The following is a 22,008-nucleotide window of genomic DNA, read 5'->3' on the forward strand; positions in this document are numbered from 1 at the left end:
TGGATGCTATATGCACAAGATTTCGCGAAGTGTTGGTGTCATACGTAGGTTAAGATTTATCCTACCTAAGAATGTTTTATTAATTTTATAAAACAGTATTGTTCTCCCTTACCCGTATTGCAATGTTGCGTGGGGTAACACTTTTATGATGTAAATTGATAAACTTAAAATATTGCAAAAGAAAGTCATTCGGCTTGTTACCAACTATAACTTCAGACAGCCTAGTAAGCCATTATTCCTTGAAATGAAATTGCTGCCTGTTGATGAGCTTGTGTCATTCAGTAGTATGATGTTTGTGTTTAAACTTAAAGGGACTTGGTAACATTTTTCAGATGAGAGATAGTGGTGCTAAGGAAGTGACTTCAATGCTAGATGTACAATTAAAGATAATCTTGAAATTTGAGTGAAAACGGACCATTATTCATGGTACAAATTGTTAAAAACTGATCTGATCAATTCCTTAATTCTCCCAACTATATTATTACAATTTAATTTCATTTTAGGTGAATGGAAAACGTCACGAAGCAATAGAAAGGCTCTACATTCCATTCCAGACAATTAAGGGTTGACAGATTTTTGTATAGCCTACCTTTTTTTCATGGAAAAACGGTTGGGAGAATTTACTGCTAATCACTGTTGGAGGGTGTCGAACATTGACTCCTTCAAAGAAAACCATAGATATCTTCGGGGTTTGAGAATTTGTTCAGGATTTTTTGCATGTCAGAGGGTTAGTACAGTAAAAGCAATATAGTAAGTAACATTTTATACAGAAATTGAGCAATTTTTTTTCATCAACCTTCAACAATGTTACCAAGTCACTTTAAGTTTTATCCTCAGGCTTGCCTGTCAAAAGACCAATTTCCCTGTAACTCCCAGATACAAAGCTACAATACAGGTCAAAGTAACCTTGTGCATCAACCTCATGTAAGGACAAATGTTGCACCGGATTCTTTTCGAATCACATGTACTAACGAGTGGACCTAGTTACCCGCAGACTAGATTCAGACTTTTATGTAAATCATGCATTGCTGCTATTACGTATTATAGCAATCATTAGCCAGTCAGCTTCTGTGTGTGTGTGTGTGTGTGTATGTGCGTGTGTGTGTTAAGGGAGTTCATGATGTCAGTGATTCAGCTTTTTTTCTTCTAAATATGTTTTTAAAGTTGCATAAAGTTTACATAACCTTGCCATTTCCTTGTAATCAGTTTTGTACGTTATCATGTTTTTTGTGTTAATGAACTTGATCTCGGTTGGCGGACTCTGGGACCTGCTTGTTTTCGGGGCTATACGCGCGTGAGACTGTATCGTATCCATGATCGTATCCTACCATCTTTCATGTTTTTGAACTGCGCTGATCCTTGAAACACGTTGGTCTCTTTGCCAATCAACCGGGATTGAGAGTTCCATCCTTCCCAGGGGCCACACTCACAAGCATTGCTTTTTTGGGTCTCAATTTGGATCTTGTTTGTTCGTCATGATTGCTATGTCTGGTGTTTTTAATAATCTGAACTGAACTGAACTGAACTGAACTCAAGGTTGTTTTTGTTCTGTTTCTTCCGTTTGTTTCTTTTTTTCTTCGTTATAAAGCTGAAAGCTAAACCAAGGACGTACAAATATATGATTTCAGGCAATTAACACTTACCTGACAGACTCATCAGGAACATAATCTCTTTCTCTGCGCTTTGTTCCAAAATAAACTTGACAAAGATTTGGGATTTACCAGAGCCTGAAGTGTCAACGCCGAACCGTACATTGACCTCAACTGATTTATGAAACAGAGTTTCATGTTGTGTCTGTTAAAAAAGTCATAGAATTACAATTTTAGATACACATCAAATGTACCCATCGTGTCAATTAACTAGATTGTATGTCCTAACGATTTGCCTAATATAAGATTATCTTTTCCTCTGCAAGGCTACAGTTTAATGGTACTACGTGTGTCTCCATTAGACCCCGTAGGTATCATCCTATATAACATAACGTGTTTCCGATCCCCTGTTAAAATGATGGAGTAATCAAACGCACACCCACGTCTGCTCGCAACAAAACACGCACACACACTATCGTCGAGCGATGGTAAATAAACATTATTCGTATTATTATTATTATTTATGCTTCTATTGATACGCGGTATCACATTAACACACCTTAGGTAAGAAATGTTGCATATATTCATTCATATTCAGGTAATATAATCGAGTAACTTTAATTGTAATATAAACTTTTCATTCAACTGTTTACCTACTTATTTTCCCTCTCTAGTATACCTCCGTCACAGTATTGAGAGAGGTAGCTGTGGCACGCGCGCACGTTCGCGATCAAATATTAATTCATGGAGTTTCAAATAAGTTCCCTTCTATATAGAGATTTTATTTGGGAGGGATTTATTTTGAGCTCCATGATTTAACATTTGATCGCGAAAGTGCGCGCGTGTCACAACTACCTCTCTCTCAATACGCTATGCACCGATCATACAGACCATTTTGTGTTTTAATTTGTGGAAGGGGGTTATTAGGATAAATGTATTCATTCCAAATAATTAAGTTGTATAATTGTGTACTCTATATGTAATGTAATTCGTAATAATTAGTATGATGTACATGCATTGAATGAATTCAATGAAAAATAAATACTTAAACAAATAAAAATTAAAGACATCACACTAACCAAACAAAAACATTGCTCTGAATAGCAAAAAAAAAAAACGATCAATGAATTTTGAATCGGTTTGTCGTTGTTACTAAAGCATTTATATGAACTTGCCTTGGTGTATATTTCCTTGTCGTCTACCTGACAGGTTACTTTAAGATCGCCAGAACGCCATGCCACAAAATACTCTTCTCCCTTTATCGGTGTCACGTATCCTGGTTCCGGCTGATTTTTGTTATGATATAAAAAGAATATACATGTACAATGAAAAGAAAGCAGCCCAAAAATGTGTAATGCTAAATAGACGTATACATAATATACAGTTTACACTTTACACAAGCAAGAAAACCACATGGCAATAAATTGAAAACAAAAATTAAAACAACAACATTAAGAACGGAACAATGCATAACGTTTAAACACTTTGTCATTTTTCATTTTAAGTTTTACCTTATGATTTGTTTTTGAGGCCGTCATCCTAGTCAAGCATCGCTTATGATTGCGATCTCCTGCACTTTTTCAACAGATAGTTGAATATATTAAATTTCGTTACTATGTGAACATATGTACAAACAAAAAAAACGATTTGACATGAAATTTGTGTTGTTTGTGAATTTTGTATTGTACGTGTACATGTTCTTTATTATTCAGTTATTATATTGGAAAAGAGCAGAAATAAAATAAAATAAAATAAAATAAAATAAAGTAAAAAAGTAAAAAAGAAGACAGAGGAAGCAAACGACTGGATAGCCCATTTCCAGCTGCACTTGCGTACTGCAGCTTTTCTTCCATGGGGACCAGAAATTAAAAACAAGAAGATTTTCGGGGGGGGGGTCAACAAAACAAAACAACAAGAACAATGGTTTGAAGAAAAAATAACTTAATTAAGGTCTTACGGTATCAATTAATTTAGTTGTGAAAGAGGGTTCTACGACACGTACCCCTGGACATCCACCCCCTGATAACCAAACAACAAGTAATTTATGCCATTTATATTCTGACTATAGAACTAAATTATTCCTAACAGGTGAATTAAATCATTTGTAACATGGCACTTAAAGTATACGCATAACACTTCATTAAAATATGAAAATGGTCTATTTGCCCTGCTCCAGCCCATGTTGCTTGTCATTTCGAGGTGAACCTCATGCGCAGGCTCTGTTGTTCTAAACCAGTAACCTGAACGACAAGCTAATATGACATAAGTACTTTAGTAGTCTTTGAACAAACTGGCCCGAATTCACAAAGGAGGTTTGTCGACCATCCTAAGTTTATGTGTGTCATATGACGCGTTTCGACGCGTTTTTACAGACCAAGGTTTGTAAAAACGCTTCGAAACGCGTCATATGACGCACATAAACCTAGGTTTGTCGACAAACCTCCTTTGTGAATTCGTGCCATTATGTCACAATACCCCTTCCCTTTCATACCTCCGCTTTCCCTTGGTTACTGTCTCTAATGCAGAGCCTCAACAGATGCTTAGTGTTCATAGGGCTTGGTTCAGGTACGAAAGGCGTACAGATGACACGCTTGCCCACGAATACCTTTGTGATGAAGGCAACAATCCACCATTCAGAGAAGTGAGAGATATAGAGGTCAAGGTCTCGCTCTCTAACAACACATCGAGGGTCACCATTGGCAGCAGCAATCAACGAAAAACTGTCGGAGCCTTTAAATTGAAAACAAAAGACATATGCGTAATCGCAATTTGTTCTTGTTTGCAAAATCGAAAACAAAGCAAAGTAAACACTTTTTCAACGGTTTCTGAAAGTGTTTGACATTTAAAATAAATATTAAAAAAATAAAACATACTAAAAATCTAAGAAAAATCAGACCCCAAAAAAGTAATCTTTCAAAACGGCGTCAAAGATGGCAGCCATTACGTTGGAATAGCTTTAACAGATAATACACCCAACATATAGATATTATTTTAGTGTCGGTTTGGAGGGTCGAGGCATCCATTCATATTAAAACTCTATCGTTGCATTTGGGGTCAAACCCTAAATTGAACCGACAATTTTGAGAAGTTGGACTCTGTTTATGTTAATGAAGCACCCCGTGAAGCACGCATAAACTTATTACTCGATGTTGCTATGTTACGATTCTCAAGAAACATTAATCAGGACAATTCAATTTCCACATACTTTAGAAATTACAGCAACTTGGTAAGGTTACGAATAATTTAGTTGTTAACTGTAAATATTCTTACTTCCTTTTCGATGGTAAGTCCCAATAGATGCAGAATCGGGACTTGTGAAAATTGCTGAATGGGGCATCGTCACTTTTACTGGATATTCAAACTTTGCATTAGACGATGACGCCTTAAGGCCAACACATATGATTGCTTGGTCCTCCGTTAACAAGTCTATCAGTTCAGCTGGAACTTCAGATACTGCCTGGATGTCATCAACGCCCCAAATCTCACTTGAATGAAACTGGACTTCAATGCCATACTTCTCGATGCGAATCGAGCCTGACTGCTGATCGGATGCCCCCATGGAATCACGAGTAACATCTTCTACGACGTGTTCAGAAGATGTAAAGTCTAAGTTAAGCTGTTCGAGTTTTGAGGTGTGTACGTTTGCTTCGTTATCCACCTGTTTTTTTAGACCCCCACTTTCCTGTTTTGAACCAACGGCTGGATCTACAAAGAAACAATCAAATCAGGTCTTATATAGCACAGAATATACAGCAGAAACGGCAGTTTATTCATCTCATGATCATCTGTTCACTCACTGTAAACAAATGTGCACAGGGGCGGCGGCGGAGCGTTTTTCAAAGTGGGGGGGGGGTGGGGGGCAACATCAAAAGGGCACTGTCTGGAGAGAAAAAAAGGGGGCACCTACAACGGGAAATCTCAAAGCGACAATATACCACTTTTAGAAATTGATATATACCCCTACATTGTGATTACATTATCAGGGATGCTTCCAGTATTTGTTTTCTCTCTACAGTCGACATGGTCCAAGATACTGCTTTAGCATCAACAGAGATGACAAAAGACTTGTCAACGAAACGGAGTTAAGTCCGTTGTCATTTCTTCTTGTTGCTACGGCAGACAGCCAGTGAAAACGAATTCGTTTGATACAATTATGGAAATGCAAGCACTACTTAAAACAAACAGAACTTTGTCATTCCTTGCTCATTTTTCCCGATTGAAGTGTCATATGAAAAGGCAGAAACCCGAATTTCTAGAAATATGATTTTCTTCTTGAAATTCAGATACCGTCCGCCAAATGACTTGTTGTGTTCCTCTCTTCAAATTGATTTTAATCACTCATGCGTGAAATATGGATCATATGAGTTACATCAAATGAAAGAGGAGGATCTAAGCTTTCCAAATATGTGTCATTTATTTATTATAAATGTGACTAAATTGTGATAAAACATCGATAATTCTCGGTTTCTCTTTTTCTGGGACGCACTGTATAATACATTAATCACTAAAAACTTTCCAAATATGTGTCATTTATTTATTATAAATGTGACTAAATTGTGATAAAACATCGATAATTCTCGGTTTCTCTTTTTCTGGGACGCACTGTATAATATATTAATCACTAAAAACTTTCCAAATATGTGTCATTTATTTATTATAAATGTGACTAAATTGTGATAAAACATCGATAATTCTCGGTTTCTCTTTTTCTGGGACGCACTGTATAATATATTAATCACTAAAAACTTTCCAAATATGTGTCATTTATTTATTATAAATGTGACTAAATTGTGATAAAACATCGATAATTCTCGGTTTCGCTTTTTCTGGGACGCACTGTATAATACATTAATCACTAAAATATAACGGCCAATACAGGCCTATGAAAATGATGTTCTTTAATGGCATGTTTAAGACGCAAATGCCTTCAAAGTACATGGTTATTGCTCTTACATTCTAATTTATGTAATTTTAGATCCCATAATGTGTAAATTTAGATTGAATACGATCAATTCAGCTCCACTTTAAAAAAAATAAGGTGACCGTTAATTAATCATAATTAATCATAACGATAAACGGGCCGGCTGGTTGTGCGTATTATAACCAGCACGAAAAGGCCAACAAAAAGCCGATATTGGCATTAGCTGGAATAAAACGTATATGCACTATCTCGTTTTTCAACGGCTGAGACAAAATAACCGTACATTTGTGGGGCACCGCAAATATTAGAAATGGTTATATTTATGAATATTTCAGCTGTCTCTGAACCAACTTTGATCATAAAAAGATGATTTTGTCATTTAAATTGTATATTCCTTCAAATTTGACACTTTGTTTTTCATTATCTCACCTAATATTTAATTTTGTGAAGCGCCCTCTGCAACACAATTCAACTATCCCTTTTACAAAGAAGGTTGGTATTTGACTTTAGTCTATCAGTGACTTATAGTCATCTCCCCTTAAATCTCTAATATCAACATCTGATATATATATTTTCTTAAAATAATAATGATAATAATTAATTAAAAATAGGGAATGGCAGATAAGATTACAGTTATACCAGGAGCGTCGATCCCGGGGGACGGGAAGGGGAAAGCATGTCCCCCCTCAATTATTTTAGGGGGGATCGTCCCCCTCTCGGAAAATTTGAAAAAGTTCCCCCAAAAAATGTATAGCAAATAATAACTAAAGACTGCAACATTCTTTTAAGCTCTGGAGGGCCCAAGAGTGCAGCGATAAGACTATACAAATGCAAAAATATTCTCGCTCGGTCGCTACGCTCCCTCGCATAATATCCTTAAACATGTACAAGTAAATATTGTAGGAAATATGTATTCCGGAATAGATGCAGCTACCTGGTCAAATCGTATTTGCACGAACTAATGGATATATAAGAATAAGTTTATGAAATGTACCTGCAGATATTATGTCAGAAGGGTTCAATAACTTTAAGTAAATTTAGATGTAAAACACATAGATTACCTGTTTATAAAAGCAGATTTGATGCAAATGTAATAGTACATGATTTGCAATGCCCACTTTGTACATCAACCGATATTGGTGATGGATTTCATTATATTTGTATATGTCCATTCTTTCAAAATGAGAGAAAAATGTATATTAAATAACTTGTGTAGTAGTAGCTCTAGACCAAGTCCGTTGCAAATGGATAAGGTTTTTAATACAGTTCATGCTTGCCAGCTAAAGAAATTAGCAAAATTTGTTAGGATAATTATGTCACATTTTTCAAAAGAGCCAAGTGTAGATGGTAGTACTGTAAATGATAGCTCACAAGTTAGCAATGTTGTGAGGCAAACTTGTAGCGGTAGGAGGGTGGATTGCCCAGTTCGCCTTGATTTGTAAATAATAAATTGATTTGTTCATATTATCACAATCATTATTCATAGTATCACATGTTTTATTATTGTTCATATTATCACATGTTTGTCTTTGTTCATATTATCATTTGTTTATCATTGTTCATATGATTACATGTTTATCATTGTTATACTATTGCTATATTAATACTATGTTTTAAATATGTTTGTATTCACATACCCCGAGAGGGGGTCGATAGAGTACATCTTACAATCAATCTTACCAACTGAACTTACCTTTATCAATTAACTGCGCGTGGAGAGGTGTGCGCCTCCTACCAATATCAGCCCTATTTGGATCTGCTTCTCGGTAAGTGAGAAACTGTACCACATCCTGGTGACCATTGAATGCTGCCGCTTGGAGAGGTGTCCTGCCATCATTACCAGCCGTATTTAAATCTGCTCCTTGGCCAATGAGAAACTGTACAACGTCGAGGTGACCATTGAATGATGCCGCATGGAGAGGTGTGCGCCCATCAAAACCAGCCCTATTCAGATCTGCTCCTTGGCCAATGAGATCCTGTGCAACCTCGAGATGGCCTTTGAGTGATGCCACCTCAAGAGGTGTGCTGCCATCTTTACCAGCCCTATTTAGATCTGCTCCTTGGCCAATGAGAAACTGTACAACATCCAGGTGACCATTGAATGATGCCGATTGGAGAGGTGTGTGACCACCAATACCAGCTATATTTAGATCTGCTTTTTTGCCAATGAGAAACTTAACAACATCGAGATGACCTTTGAGTGATGCCACTTCTAGAGGTGTGCTGCCATCTCGACCAACTCTATTTAGATCTGCTCCTTGGCCAATAAGAAATTGTACAACATTGAGGTGACCCTTAAATGATGCCGCTTGGAGAGGTGTGCGCCCACCAATACCAGCCCTATTTAGATCTGCTCCTTGGCCAATGAGAAATTGTACAACATCGAGATGACCTTTGAGTGATGCCGCTTCTAGAGGTGTGCTTCCATCTTTACCAGCCCTATTTAGATCTGCTTTTTGGCCAATGAGAAACTGTACAACATCGACGTGACCTTTGATTGATGCCACTTCTAGAGCTGTGCTGCCATCTCGACCAACCTTATTCAGAACTGCTCCTTGGCCAATAAGAAACTGTACAACATTAAGGTGACCATTAAATGATGCCGCTTGGAGAGGCGTGCGCCCACCAATACCAGCCCTATTTAGATCTGCTTTTTTGCCAATAAGAAACTGTACAACATCGAGGTGACCTTTGAGTGATGCTGCTTCTAGAAGTGTGCTGTTATCATTACCAGTCCTATTTAGATCTGCTTTTTTGCCAATGAGAAACTGTACAACATCAAGGTGACCATTGAATGATGCCGCAAAGAGAGGTGTCCTGCCATCTTTATCCGCCCTTTTTAAATCTGCTCCTTTGCCAATGAGAAACTGTACAACCTCGCAATGACCATTGGATGATGCTGCATGTAGAGGTGTCCTGGCATCTTTATCCGCCCTTTTTATATCTGCTCCTTGGCCAATGAGAAACTTTACAACATCGAGGTGACCATTAGATGATGCTGTATTGAGAGGGGTCCTGCCATGTATATTCTCCTTGTTTAGATCTGCTCCTTGGTCAGTGAGAAACTGTACAACATCGAGGTGACCGTTTAATGATGCCCTGTGGAGAGGTGGCATGCCGTATTTATCCGCCTTTTTTAGATCTGCTCCTTGGCCAATGAGAAACTGTACAACGTCGCGATGACCATTAGATGATGCCGCATGGAGAGGTGTGTGACCACCAATACCAGCCATATTTAGATCTGCTTTTTGGCCAATGAGAAACGTAACAACATCGAGATGACCTTTGAGTGATGCCACTTCGAGAGGTGTGCTGCCATCCCGACCAACCCTATTTAGATCTGCTCCTTGGCCAATGAGAAACTGTACAACATCGAGATGACCATCGAATGATGCTGCTAATAGAGGTGTACTGCCATCATTACTACCCCTATTTAGATTTGCTCCTTCGACAAAGAGAAACTTTACAACATCGAGGTGACCATTGAATGATGCTGCATAGAGAGGTGTCCATCCATCCTTATCTTCCCTATTTATATCTGCTCCTTGGTCAATGAGAAACTTTACAACATCGAGGTGACCGTTGAATGATGCTGCATAGACAGGTGTCCATCCATCCTTATCTTCTCTATTTATATCTGCTCCTTGACCAATGAGAAATTTTACAATATCGAGTTGCCCATTAAAAGATGCTGCGTAGAGAGGTGTCTTGCCATTATTATTAGCCCTGTTTATATCTGCTCCTTGCCCAATGAGAACCTGTACAGCATCGAGGCGACCATTGGATGCTGCTGCTTGGAGAGGTGTCAAATCATCTTTTTTAGCCCCAGAAAGGTCTTCTCTTTGAAACTTGTCCCCATCCATGATAAGAATTCAACTGATCTGAGCGTCTGCCTGTAATTTCTAGACTATTATAGCAAAAGTATGTGCTATATTTGATCAACTAGAACTGTATTACAGCTGAAGACATGAAGTTAATGAGAATCTGTGTCTTTGTGTCTATTTCATTATCGCCCCTAACGACTCCAAGCTATGAAACGAAGATAGATGGGTAGGCTATACCGTGCCAGTTATTATCTGCTCCAAGTAAAACGGCTGGCAATGGTTTAACGTGCCTGCAAACGTCATTTAGACCGCGTGATTTGTCTTGCCCACAAAGGAGATCAGTTTTTCTCATTATATATTATATTTAATGTTCATTTCAGCTGCATAGGTACGTTCCATTTCCGAATAAGCATGATGGTCTTCCATTCTCCCATTAATATCACATATCCAACACCTCCTCAACGTAGTGAAATTTAGAAAGTGTATAGGCGGCCTAGGCCTACAGATATGGCAATGCTGTTATTCCGAAATACCAAAAAAACAGCGCGATCACATAGGAAACTAGTATGATATGACGTTTAGTACAGGCTACAATTAATACACGCAGCTCTATTCAATTTTTGCTACAGTATGACTATAACGCACTCAACCGTCATCCGGGTGTGAATTATGCTAGCTGCTTCCTCAAAACTGTATATTGTAGAAGTTGACATATGACCTGAATTTGGTTTCTGTTTACTTTTTTACTCGGCTCAATGAACAGTTGACAATAGGCCTAACCAATAAAATCGTACTAGCATATTCCAATAACATGACGGAGGAGAATATTTATCGTAAAAAAATATGATACCAACGTGCATTTACAGCTTTGGAAGAGGGATTTTTTTTTTTTTTTTTTTTGGGGGGGGGGGGGAGTATTTTGGATTGCAATAATTCATAGGAGTTCAAGTTTGTCCAATATCTATGAAACAGCAATTTTCATCCATTTTTATGAATCAATCGGATAGAATTGATTTTTGTAAACGAATTTAACATGAGTCTGGATAATTTTATTAAGTAATGATGTATACACTGCATATAGTCGGATTAAAGAGCAGCAATGGCGAATAATTGTTTCTAATATACAGCAAATTTGTGTTGCTAAGATTGCTTTTCCCTTAAATTATCATGAGACATAAAGCTAGAGACTGCAAACCTGGGAAACAGTATTACTTTAGCAAATATTTACTTCATCATCCTCGTTCCAGTTTCCTTTTTACTTTGAAGGCCTACTGTATGGAGAAGAAAATGAATAACGCTCTAAGTCAGTGACTAAGCTCCGGAGGGGGGGCATGTTTTTCGTATTTAATCGTATTGCGAGAGAAAGAGAGAGAGAGAGAGAGAGAGAGGGGAGCGATGGGGTTGTGCGGGATTCAAGTTCAGTTTTCTTTAAAATTATTCAACCTAGCTATATCTTCCATTTGTTTGCCATGTGATAGTTCCACAGTGATGTTTATTGTTGTAAATAATGTAATTGGCTTGCACTCAGTGCGTGCTTGATGTTGCCATTAGGGACTTTTCGATTTGCACGTCGACATAGTGGACTGCTAGGTGTGACGTCCTAATAAGGCACTGTCGGTGCCTTAAAAGGACGTCATACGTTACAGTCCAGTATGTCGACGTGCAAATCGAAAAGTCCCTAATTGAAAACAAGTCAAAACAAAACCTTTTAACCAGAGGGACCTACTGGGTGTAAGCTAAAAGTTACTGTACAACAATTGAAACTTCTCCTAGAAAGCCTATACAAATAAAAAAGGAGTTTATTCAAAAAGCAATGTACAGACGATGAAAAAATATGAATAGTACATCGTTGTTATCGTGTGAATGATCTCTTCTTTATCTCTCTGCCGAATCCTGCGAACAGTGGAATCAATCTAGCGGAATCAATTGATAAACGAATGTATCATGAGTCATGACAGATTAATTTGCTACTGCATATCATAGTCGTGGCGAATAATTGTTGATAAGATTGCTGGAAATATCCCGGTGTATTTCAGTCGGCATAAAGGTCGGCATAGCTAAGACCACTATCGTTCAGATAGTTACCACAACAGCCTTTACGCCGACCTTGCCATACTTACGCCGACTAGCTCCAAACACGACCTTTACGCCGACCAAATTTGCCAGCATTTGAACATAAGTAGTGAGTGGTCAATAGCCGTGTGGAGGGAAAGGGGGGGGGGGTAGTTTTTATGATTGGAATGCGGAGACTGCTATGGATAATTGTGTATCTTTATCTGAGATTTGAAAGCATTTATATTTTCGTTTTTGGGGGTCCACGTTACGGTTAGGACTATGATTTGGTTAATATTTAGGGTTAGGGTTAAGGTTCAGATTAGGGTTAAGATTTCAATGTCCCAAAAATGCCCCTTACAATCTGTAACAAGTGTCACTTTACCTTTAATTGCCTCTGTTTAAATCTGAGAGGTGCCCCTTATATTTTGACAAGTGCCTCTTTTCATTTGTGTGCCCTCTTTTCATTCTTATAAATTCCCCTTTTCATCTCCGACGAGTGCCTTTATTTAAATCTGAGAGGTCACCCATTTCACTCTGCAATAAGAGGCCCTATTCATCTATAAAAAGTGCACCCTTTTATGTTGACACGTGCCCTTTATCCTTTCTAATCAGTGCCATTTTCCTGCTCATAAATGCCCCTTTTCTTTTTTGACAAGAGCCGCTTCCCCTTCTTATAAATGCCCATTCTGACACCTCTGATAGATGCCTCTATCAAAATCTAAAACATGCCCATTTTCCTTCGACAAGTGCTCATTTCCCCCTTGTAATAAGTGCACCTTTTCCGTTATCATTAAAGCCTTTCTTCATCTCTGGTGAGTGCCCTTTATCAGGTGCGAGAAGTGCTCCATTCTCATTTCTAATAATTCCCCGTTTTACTGTGACATGTGCTCTTTAACAAAACAAAATTCCATTTGGATATATGCCATCGTTTCCTTTTACCATAAAATGTGCTCCTAAGTTAAAGGCACCGAATTTTAACTTCACCAAAACTTCGCTCGCTACATGATCTCGCATTTAAAGTTGATATAAATGTGTTTCTTATTTAAGATCTGTTCAGTCTTTCATGATTGCAATGTGCTTAAAACCCAATCAGGATTTTCTTTTGCTCTTTATAAAATATTCTTTCGGAATGCGACCTCACTAATCCTAAATTATTCTGATCATCACACCAAACTGCAAAATGTGATGGTTATTAAAGCAGTATCTTGAACCGTGCAAAGAGAACGTTGAAATCATCCTTGATAATGTAATCACATTGTAGGGGCATATACCAATACAAAATTGTCATATTTTCACTTGGAGATTTCTCTTTGTAGGTCCCCCTTTTTTCCAGAAAGTGCCCTTTACGTTGGTGCCCCCTCCCCCACCTTGAAAGACTCTCCGTCACCCCTGGGGTCAGCAAAAGGATTACAACTGACGTCTTAGTGTAATTGTTTATTGGGGTACTCTGCATTTGTTCAGATATGTATTACTTTTTGCCCAAATTGTCATGATTAATGCCCTTTTCCTCTTCTCAAGGATCCTCGTTGGGTAAGGATTAGGATTAGGATCACTTGTAGGTTTGGGCAGTGAGGTATGCGATATGTTAAATTGTTCAGAAATTCAATGATTTTTTTTCGTTGTTATTGTTATAGAGTCTTAAGGCTGTCCAATCTAAAACAAAATATTTCCGCCTGGCTATACTGTTCTTCGAGTCATTTCGTCAATTATGAATAGATGGCGCTGTTTCCTTTCCTCTTGCTCAAACATTGATTCAGTCTTTTCAGTGTTTCATTTTTCTTCAACAATGCTACTCCAATGGTCGCCATTGGGTTGAACATAGCTTTCTTTCGTTGGTTGCAACCGTCCAATCGATTGTGTGGGCAATAGTTCAGGTGTCTTGCTTGAAATCGCCTCATTTAATAATATATTTGTTATTATTTATTTTTGTAATATTTTGTTTAGTAGTGCTGACTGTGTTAAAGACAATAAAGGTAACTGGGTCTACGGTCAGGGTGTAGAGTTTGTCTCTGACGAAGATAACATTCATAAAGTTCAAAATCATAACTTTAAGAAGCCCCATGGGCGAGATCTAGTTTATCTTTAACGCTTCAACATAATTCCTTACCCTGCCTAATATCGAGTGTTTATGTATACAGTGGGAAATCGTTTTCACGAGGTGCTAGGGACCAAGAAAATTATCATGTAATATCAGGAATCTAGTTATATTATAAGAATATAAAGAGATGGGACCAACACAAATAAGTTTGTTATAACAGATACATTAATATATCAGAGCTCTTTATACTGCCGTTTCACTCTATATATAAATGTGTGTTTTTGTACATGTAAACGTGTATACACACTCGCACACACGCCCCGCCCCCCACACACACCCACACACCCGCCCACACACACACATACACAGTGTATAGTCCTGCGTCATTTTAAGAAAAAATAGACAGCTAAAAAATCGAATAATTAAATGACCGTAGGAGATACAAATATTAAATGACAAATTTATTCAAAACAAGTAAATACTTCCAAAATGTTTATAAAAGGTACAGGTACTAACTTTTAAGTTTATTTACATTATAGTGACACTCTGAAGAGTATGAAGTATTTACTGCGATTCAAGGACTCTAACCTACTTATTTTCTCTTTGTTATGAAAGCTATTATTCAATAGGCCATTCTTTGTAATACCACGAAATTTAATGCACACATCTTTGTTAAGTGCCTCGTTGAAAATTATTTCATTCACCTTTTACAATTAATTGTATTTCAATAGTCAAGATGCGTGTTGTTTGGTAGGACAAGGAGAGTACATTTGTCATGTTCACTTTAATAGTGTAATCTTTCAATCAAATAAAGATTAATTATAAATTAATCAATTATCAAATATTCAATACTATTCTTTTCTGTTCAACATCATTTTACAAAGATCTTGATTCATTCATTCATATAATTCAGTGAGCAATATTTACAGTAGTGTCAATAATAACAATGCATGTTACATCATTAAATAACATCTTGGCATAAAATAGATACAACATTATACAGAAGAACCCTTAATTTTACTCACAGGTCGACACCAGCTACACTGTGCTAAATCAACATACATGAGTGTTACCATCCAACTCTCATGTAGCACATGACTTTCATTAGTCTATAATGACTTTGTGCTATACCTTTACAAATGTCCTAAAAGTTACATGAAAAGAAGAAGAAAAAAACCTTGCTCCAAAATAGTGCCTTTTACAAAATGACATCTAACCAGTAGGAGGTAAAGATTGTGCTCATTTCAACTTTCCAATGCTATACATGTAGTTGGCATAATGTATTACAAAATAGTAACATTTGCTTAAAACAAAGACCCAGTACAATTCAAATTATGAAAAAGTGACGTTGCCCCATTCAGCAATTTTCACAAGTCCTGATACTGCATTTATTGGGACTTACCATCGAAAAAGCATTTTTTTTTTTTACAGTTAACAACTAAATTGTTTATTCCCTTACCAATTTTTGTAATTTCTGAAGTATGTGAATTATATGTTCCTAGAGAATGTGACATATTCAAACTTACATCTAAAAGTATTCAAGTTTGTTCGTATAGACAATAACACAGTGTAATGTTTTAAACATTGTCAATAGCATTACCAAATAAAAGTCACAAGTATCAGCATATCAGTTGCAGTATAAGGCCTGATCCAATGGCCTATACAATTACACCAGTAAAGAAGTCACTAGTAATCCATACTACATAATTATATACCATAGTAGATAATCGAAAGTGGTAATATGATATGTATGATAATCATTTAAATAAAGTATAATCATCATGAACACGCACTTCAAATACAAATATGATCACAATTCTGTTATAAGCTGCACATAGAGTTCTTTACACTTGTCACATGGCAAGCACAGGATACTATAACAAAACGCCAAGGCGGTCTGTATTATACAGGAAGGACAAGAAGAAGAAATGAATCTCTTCACACGTTCTTCTGCAGCAAACACATGAACAGACACCTTTACCGTCAACAGCACAGAGTGCTCTTTCTATTATAAAACTGAGCCACTGTAGGACTCTCCCACTGCTTAGAATAAAAGATGTGCACTGATGCACAGCCAAGTACAAAGTAATACTTGTAGGGGATACTCGAATTGGAGAAATGGAGGTACCCCTCCCCAAAGGTTGGAAACATTCGACCAATGACTGAGGAGAAACAAAAAGGGGGAGGGGTACCTTTGTCTGCTCTCCCTATTGATACACATGCTAAGTAAAGCATTCATTTCATAATCAAAATAGACGGTGAATAAAATAAGTCGTGGTAATATAGCACACATTGCCCAAGAAAATGGATTTGCCAAAGCAGGGCATAACATAAGAACGTACAGTTTAACTAACAGCGTATTAATATAGCATTCAATACGTGAAATAAGATATATCAATGAAAATAATGCAATAACACAATTATTTACAACACTTAATAATTATAGCAGAATTTTTTATCCATAACATCTGTTTGAATTTAACCATTTAGAAAACAGAATGAGATCAGCATTGATTACATTTGCAATAACCATCCTGGTTTTACTATGGTGATTTTATATGTGTCAGCTGCATAATTATATTTGTGTGTCGTCTTTATTAAAAATAAATAGTAAGAAACGATATGAAATAAAGGGGAAAAAATGAACATTGAAAACTCAGTTCCATGACACTGTATAGTACAAATTACGTACCGTATGTGTCATTGGCAGAGTCACACAAATACATTATATACATGGAACATAATAAGGTTCAAGAAAAATTCAAAACAAATCGAGAAAATCAAACATCAACGGTTATAAACAAGTTATCTATATGTTATTCATCTATTTAGGAACTCTACAAAATAATCATTATAAAGCAAAACCTTGATTATAAATATTATAATTTTGGAGATTTGAATTGTCATACAACTCAATGGTTATTCGTTCTTCTTCTTTTTGACATGAGTAACAAACAAACAAAAAGGAAAATATAAACAGCTAGGGTAATTGATGTGACATTGGAAACTAATCAATTGAATGATGGTTTTACATGTATATTGCATGATACAAAGAATAAAAATGTTAAAGACGGATACTTGTTTTTAATTATCTTAAACAGTGTTCTGAAATGTCATCATAATTAAAGAAAACCTTCTAAATAATAATATATCATGGCCTAAGACAACAACATAAATCATTTATAATAGGCAATAATAATGATATGTGTATACAAATCATAAACATCTATATAAACTTGATGAAGTTAGTAACTGCTCCTTATTTCATCATAATGATACATATAATTTGTCATGAAAAAGATAATACATTTCCTCGATGAATATAACAGAAGTATAGATATTTCGAATAATGAAATTTCCAACGTGTACTTTTTTCTCCAGTAATATTTTGTACAAGGCAAGATCAAGTTCAATGTCATGTAATTTAAAAAAAACATACACACATACAAATCAGAAGTACAGCTCAAATGCAGTTCATTATACATTGAATCAAGGGAATTACCAACGACCAAGGCGGTCTTGTCAAGATAGTCCCCTTATGAAATAAAGTAAAGATACAATTCGATATATTAATACATAGATGGCAGAAATTAGGAGGGGGTCTATATTGCACAAGACATTTAACTCGTTTGCTCTACATTGACCTCATTTACAACTGTGCATTTTATTATTCGGATACCTACAACATATAGTTGAACGATGCACAAGTATACAGAGCCCATTCAATTAAAGATTTTAATCAATTGTTACCATACCAATGATGACAGCTTTATCAATACAATCCAACCGATCTTCAGTAACATTCAGGAGGACCGCCCCTCTACTGTGCTCAGGCCCAACATCCAAATTCTGTCTACACTCTATAATAATATTATTAAAATATATATGTACGTCTGCAGAGTATGCACTGAAGGTAGTAATGTGTTGGGTCATGTGACCAAAACACTTACCCGGAAGCGTCATTTATTTTCCCAAGAGAGTTCCGGACCTTGACTGATGTGTTTTACGTCATTAGAAGATTAGAAAAAGATCACAAACAATTTGACTTCGATTATTTATTGCTTTGTCTCACTATTGATAAGGGCCAAAAATAGAACTGAATAAAATCTGAGCTCCGAACCCACAACTCTAACGTTGTATTACGCTGTCCATACCGATGGAGCTAACGATGGGTTGATAAAAGATGGGTTTGCATGGTTATTATAACCCTATCGGTAACCCCAACGGTTACTGTGTGCGCATGGTTGGGGTCGGCTAGCTGGATAGACTCTTCTGATTGGCTGTATGCAAATGAGTTCATACAGGGGTCCGGAATTCTCATGGGAAATATAAATGACGCAACCCGGAAGTCTGGAAAAGATTCTACAGAATTGAGATGACAACCGTACCCAGAGAAATCCACCTCTTCTATAATAGCGTTATAGCTATCAAAACTGATTATTATTTCTTTCGAAAGAACTGCGTGACTGGAAAAGTGCAGGAAAGTCCGGAATGTAATGGTATTTTAAAATCCTGTAGAAATTAAAAATTAAAAAAATGTCAGTGGAGACAATTCCCATTTGCGCTGTACATTTCAGATAAACCATTGCTTTAACTTATTTTAGAAGACAATAAAAACCTCACATTAAAAAAAGATCCTTATTTCTTTCAAACTTGTTTGATTTTAACCTTGCTATCATTCATCCAAGCAAGCCATGCAGATTTGCAAATGTTTGCCCATATTCACATGCCAAGCTAGCCAAGTAAATGTCATTCAAGTTTCTACTTTTGCTCTTATTTATAGGTGGATCTAAGACCACCTGCCTCTGACTCAACAAGAACCTTGTCTAGGTCTGCCAAGGTCCTATGGGATTCTGTATTCCACAGCTGCAGAAGTTCCATGTATGTTTGTGTATAGTCATTGTCCTGCTTCTTTAGGATACATTGCGCAATACTTGATGGGATTCCCAGAGCAACGTATAAATCGGAGAAATTTGTCGGATAGAGTCCTTTTGAAATTCTTAGCAAATGCACTTCTGTTACTTCTGGTAAATCGGTAGGCCTGAAATTATAGGAGAGAAAAGGATTGAGTTTGCAATGTTAACATCAATATATAGGCCTACAGCTAGTTATGGCAAAAATGTTGTCGATGATAATAGTTAATTGATTATAAACATTTAACGAGGGTGAATTTACAACCTGTCTAAAGTTGAAGAAAATGTTAAATTAACTTTGCATGTAGAGCAATATTATGTTGAAAACAACAAAAAGGCCACAATAAATGAATATATTTTAAATATTATAACCAAACCAATAACTTGTCTCATTAAGCGCCTTTTAAATGATTAAAACATTTCAAGTTAGTGATTATCACAATTTCTGTAAATGACAATGAACGGGAGAAGAAAACACCACTGCACAATTAAATTGCCCAAACCAAGAAAACTCAATTTTCTTAAAACCCGAGTTCTACAACAGACCGAACTTAAAATAAAAAGGTTGTTAGAATTTTAAAATGTCAGCAGCCTAGAAGACAATCAGCAGCGGAATAGAACATTTCGAAATAGAAAAAGAAAAATATCGACCTACTTTTGAGCTCTGTTTGTCCTTGGTGTCTCTTTGTCCCCTATAGTAAGAAAAAAAAACACTGCTTCACGTCGGTGTTCCATTCTTCCTATTAAAGCATTTCATTTATATTACAAACTGATTTTCAGTGGTATTTCCAAATGTAACGTTTTTTTTCTGACAGTTTTATAACCTTTTAACATTTAATTTCTTGTAAATTTTGTATTTTTCTTCGATTAATAGTAAATGCAAATGAAACCAAACATGATGGCAAAGAGAGATGTTGGTCAAACGAATCAGATTGGCGTCACCATGCGTTTGGTAGAGAATTTTTTTTTAAACCAAAATAGAGCTTGTTCGAGAGAAGTAAATTTAAATCTTTATTCTTAGTACCTAATCAATCTGTCTGTCAGAAAAAAGAACACCAAAATATAATTATTCTAGGTCAATATCTTATGGCATCAGCATTTTCTTTTCCTTTCTTTTTGTTTGTTTCCATGTTCTTGCCGTTTAGACGTTTGAAACAGGATATAAGCTTAACATGTATACAGGGGAAACGAATTCCTAACAATGTTGATCTTCTGGAGGTAGGAGGTCATAGTGTTGCGCGAAGTGAGCATGTTAAATTCTTCGGTGTTATAATAGATGAGTACTCATCTTGGAAACCCCATTTGGATGCTATATGCACAAGATTTCGCGAAGTGTTGGTGTCATACGTAGGTTAAGATTTATCCTACCTAAGAATGTTTTATTAATTTTATAAAACAGTATTGTTCTCCCTTACCCGTATTGCAATGTTGCGTGGGGTAACACTTTTATGATGTAAATTGATAAACTTAAAATATTGCAAAAGAAAGTCATTCGGCTTGTTACCAACTATAACTTCAGACAGCCTAGTAAGCCATTATTCCTTGAAATGAAATTGCTGCCTGTTGATGAGCTTGTGTCATTCAGTAGTATGATGTTTGTGTTTAAACTTAAAGGGACTTGGTAACATTTTTCAGATGAGAGATAGTGGTGCTAAGGAAGTGACTTCAATGCTAAATGTACAGTTAAAGATAATCTGGAAATTTGAGTGAAAACGGACCATTATTCATGGTACAAATTGTTAAAAACTGATCTGATCGATTTCTTAATTCTCCCAACTATATTATTACAATTTAATTACATTTTAGGTGAATGGAAAACGTCACAAAGCAATAGAAAGGCTCTACATTCCATTCCAGACAATTAAGGGTTGACAGATTTTTGTATAGCCTACCTTTTTTTCATGGAAAAACGGTTGGGAGAATTTACTGCTAATCACTGTTGGAGGGTGTCAAACATTGACTCCTTCAAAGAAAACCATAGATATCTTCGGGGTTTGAGAATTTGTTCAGGATTTTTTGCATGTCAGAGGGTTAGTACAGTAAAAGCAATATAGTAAGTAACATTTTATACAGAAATTGAGCAATTTTTTTCATCAACCTTCAACAATGTTACCAAGTCACTTTAAGTTTTATCCTCAGGCTTGCCTGTCAAAAGACCTATTTCCCTGTAACTCCCAGATACAAAGCTACAATACAGGTCAAAGTAACCTTGTGCATCAACCTCATGTAAGGACAAATGTTGCACCGAATTCTTTTCGAATCACATGTACTAACGAGTGGAACTAGTTACCCGCAGACTAGATTCAGACTTTTATGTAAATCATGCATTGCTGCTATTACGTATTATAGCAGGGATTAGCCAGTCAGCTTCTGTGTGTGTGTGTGCGTGTGTGTGTGTGTGCGTGTGCGTGTGTGTGTTAAGGGAGTTCATGATGTCAGTGATTCAGCTTTTTTTCTTCTAAATATGTTTTTAAAGTTGCATAAAGTTTACATAACCTTGCCATTTCCTTGTAATCAGTTTTGTACGTTATCATGTTTTTTGTGTAAATGAACTTGATCTCATTTGGCGGACTCTGGGACCTGCTTGTTTTCGGGGCTATACGCGCGTGAGACTGTATCGTATCCATGATCGTATCCTACCATCTTTCATGTTTTTGAACTGCGCTGA

At 36.5% G+C, this 22,008-nt stretch overlaps 1 protein-coding gene across 1 annotated transcript; it reads right to left on the reverse strand.

Annotated features, from left to right (window-relative positions):
* Nucleotides 1-3,578: 3,578 nt before the first annotated feature.
* Nucleotides 3,579-10,373, reverse strand: LOC105446804 (ankyrin repeat domain-containing protein 50-like). Its single transcript, XM_030993610.1, has 5 exons — nucleotides 9,596-10,373; nucleotides 8,705-9,508; nucleotides 5,076-5,294; nucleotides 4,081-4,319; nucleotides 3,579-3,608 (listed from the first exon to the last, which is right to left on the reverse strand). Exons 1-5 carry the CDS (start codon nucleotides 10,371-10,373, stop codon nucleotides 3,579-3,581), a joined length of 2,070 nt encoding a protein of 689 aa, XP_030849470.1.
* Nucleotides 10,374-22,008: the final 11,635 nt, after the last annotated feature.

The sequence above is a fragment of the Strongylocentrotus purpuratus genome, unplaced genomic scaffold (assembly GCF_000002235.5).
Source record: "Strongylocentrotus purpuratus isolate Spur 01 unplaced genomic scaffold, Spur_5.0 spur5_scaffold_20, whole genome shotgun sequence".
In the NCBI taxonomy this organism is placed as follows: Eukaryota; Metazoa; Echinodermata; class Echinoidea; order Camarodonta; family Strongylocentrotidae; genus Strongylocentrotus; species Strongylocentrotus purpuratus.

Excerpts from the sequence above, each read along its gene's own strand:
- LOC105446804 (XM_030993610.1), bottom strand. The coding sequence starts at position 10,373 with ATGGATGGGGACAAGTTTCAAAGAGAAGACCTTTCTGGGGCTAAAAAA. Across the intron at positions 9,509-9,595 it reads CCACAGGGCATCATTAAACG|CATCATCTAATGGTCACCTC; the intron begins GTCACCTCGATG and ends CTCTCAATACAG. Across the intron at positions 5,295-8,704 it reads AGAAGTGGCATCACTCAAAG|ATCCAGCCGTTGGTTCAAAA; the intron begins GTCATCTCGATG and ends GTTTCTTTGTAG.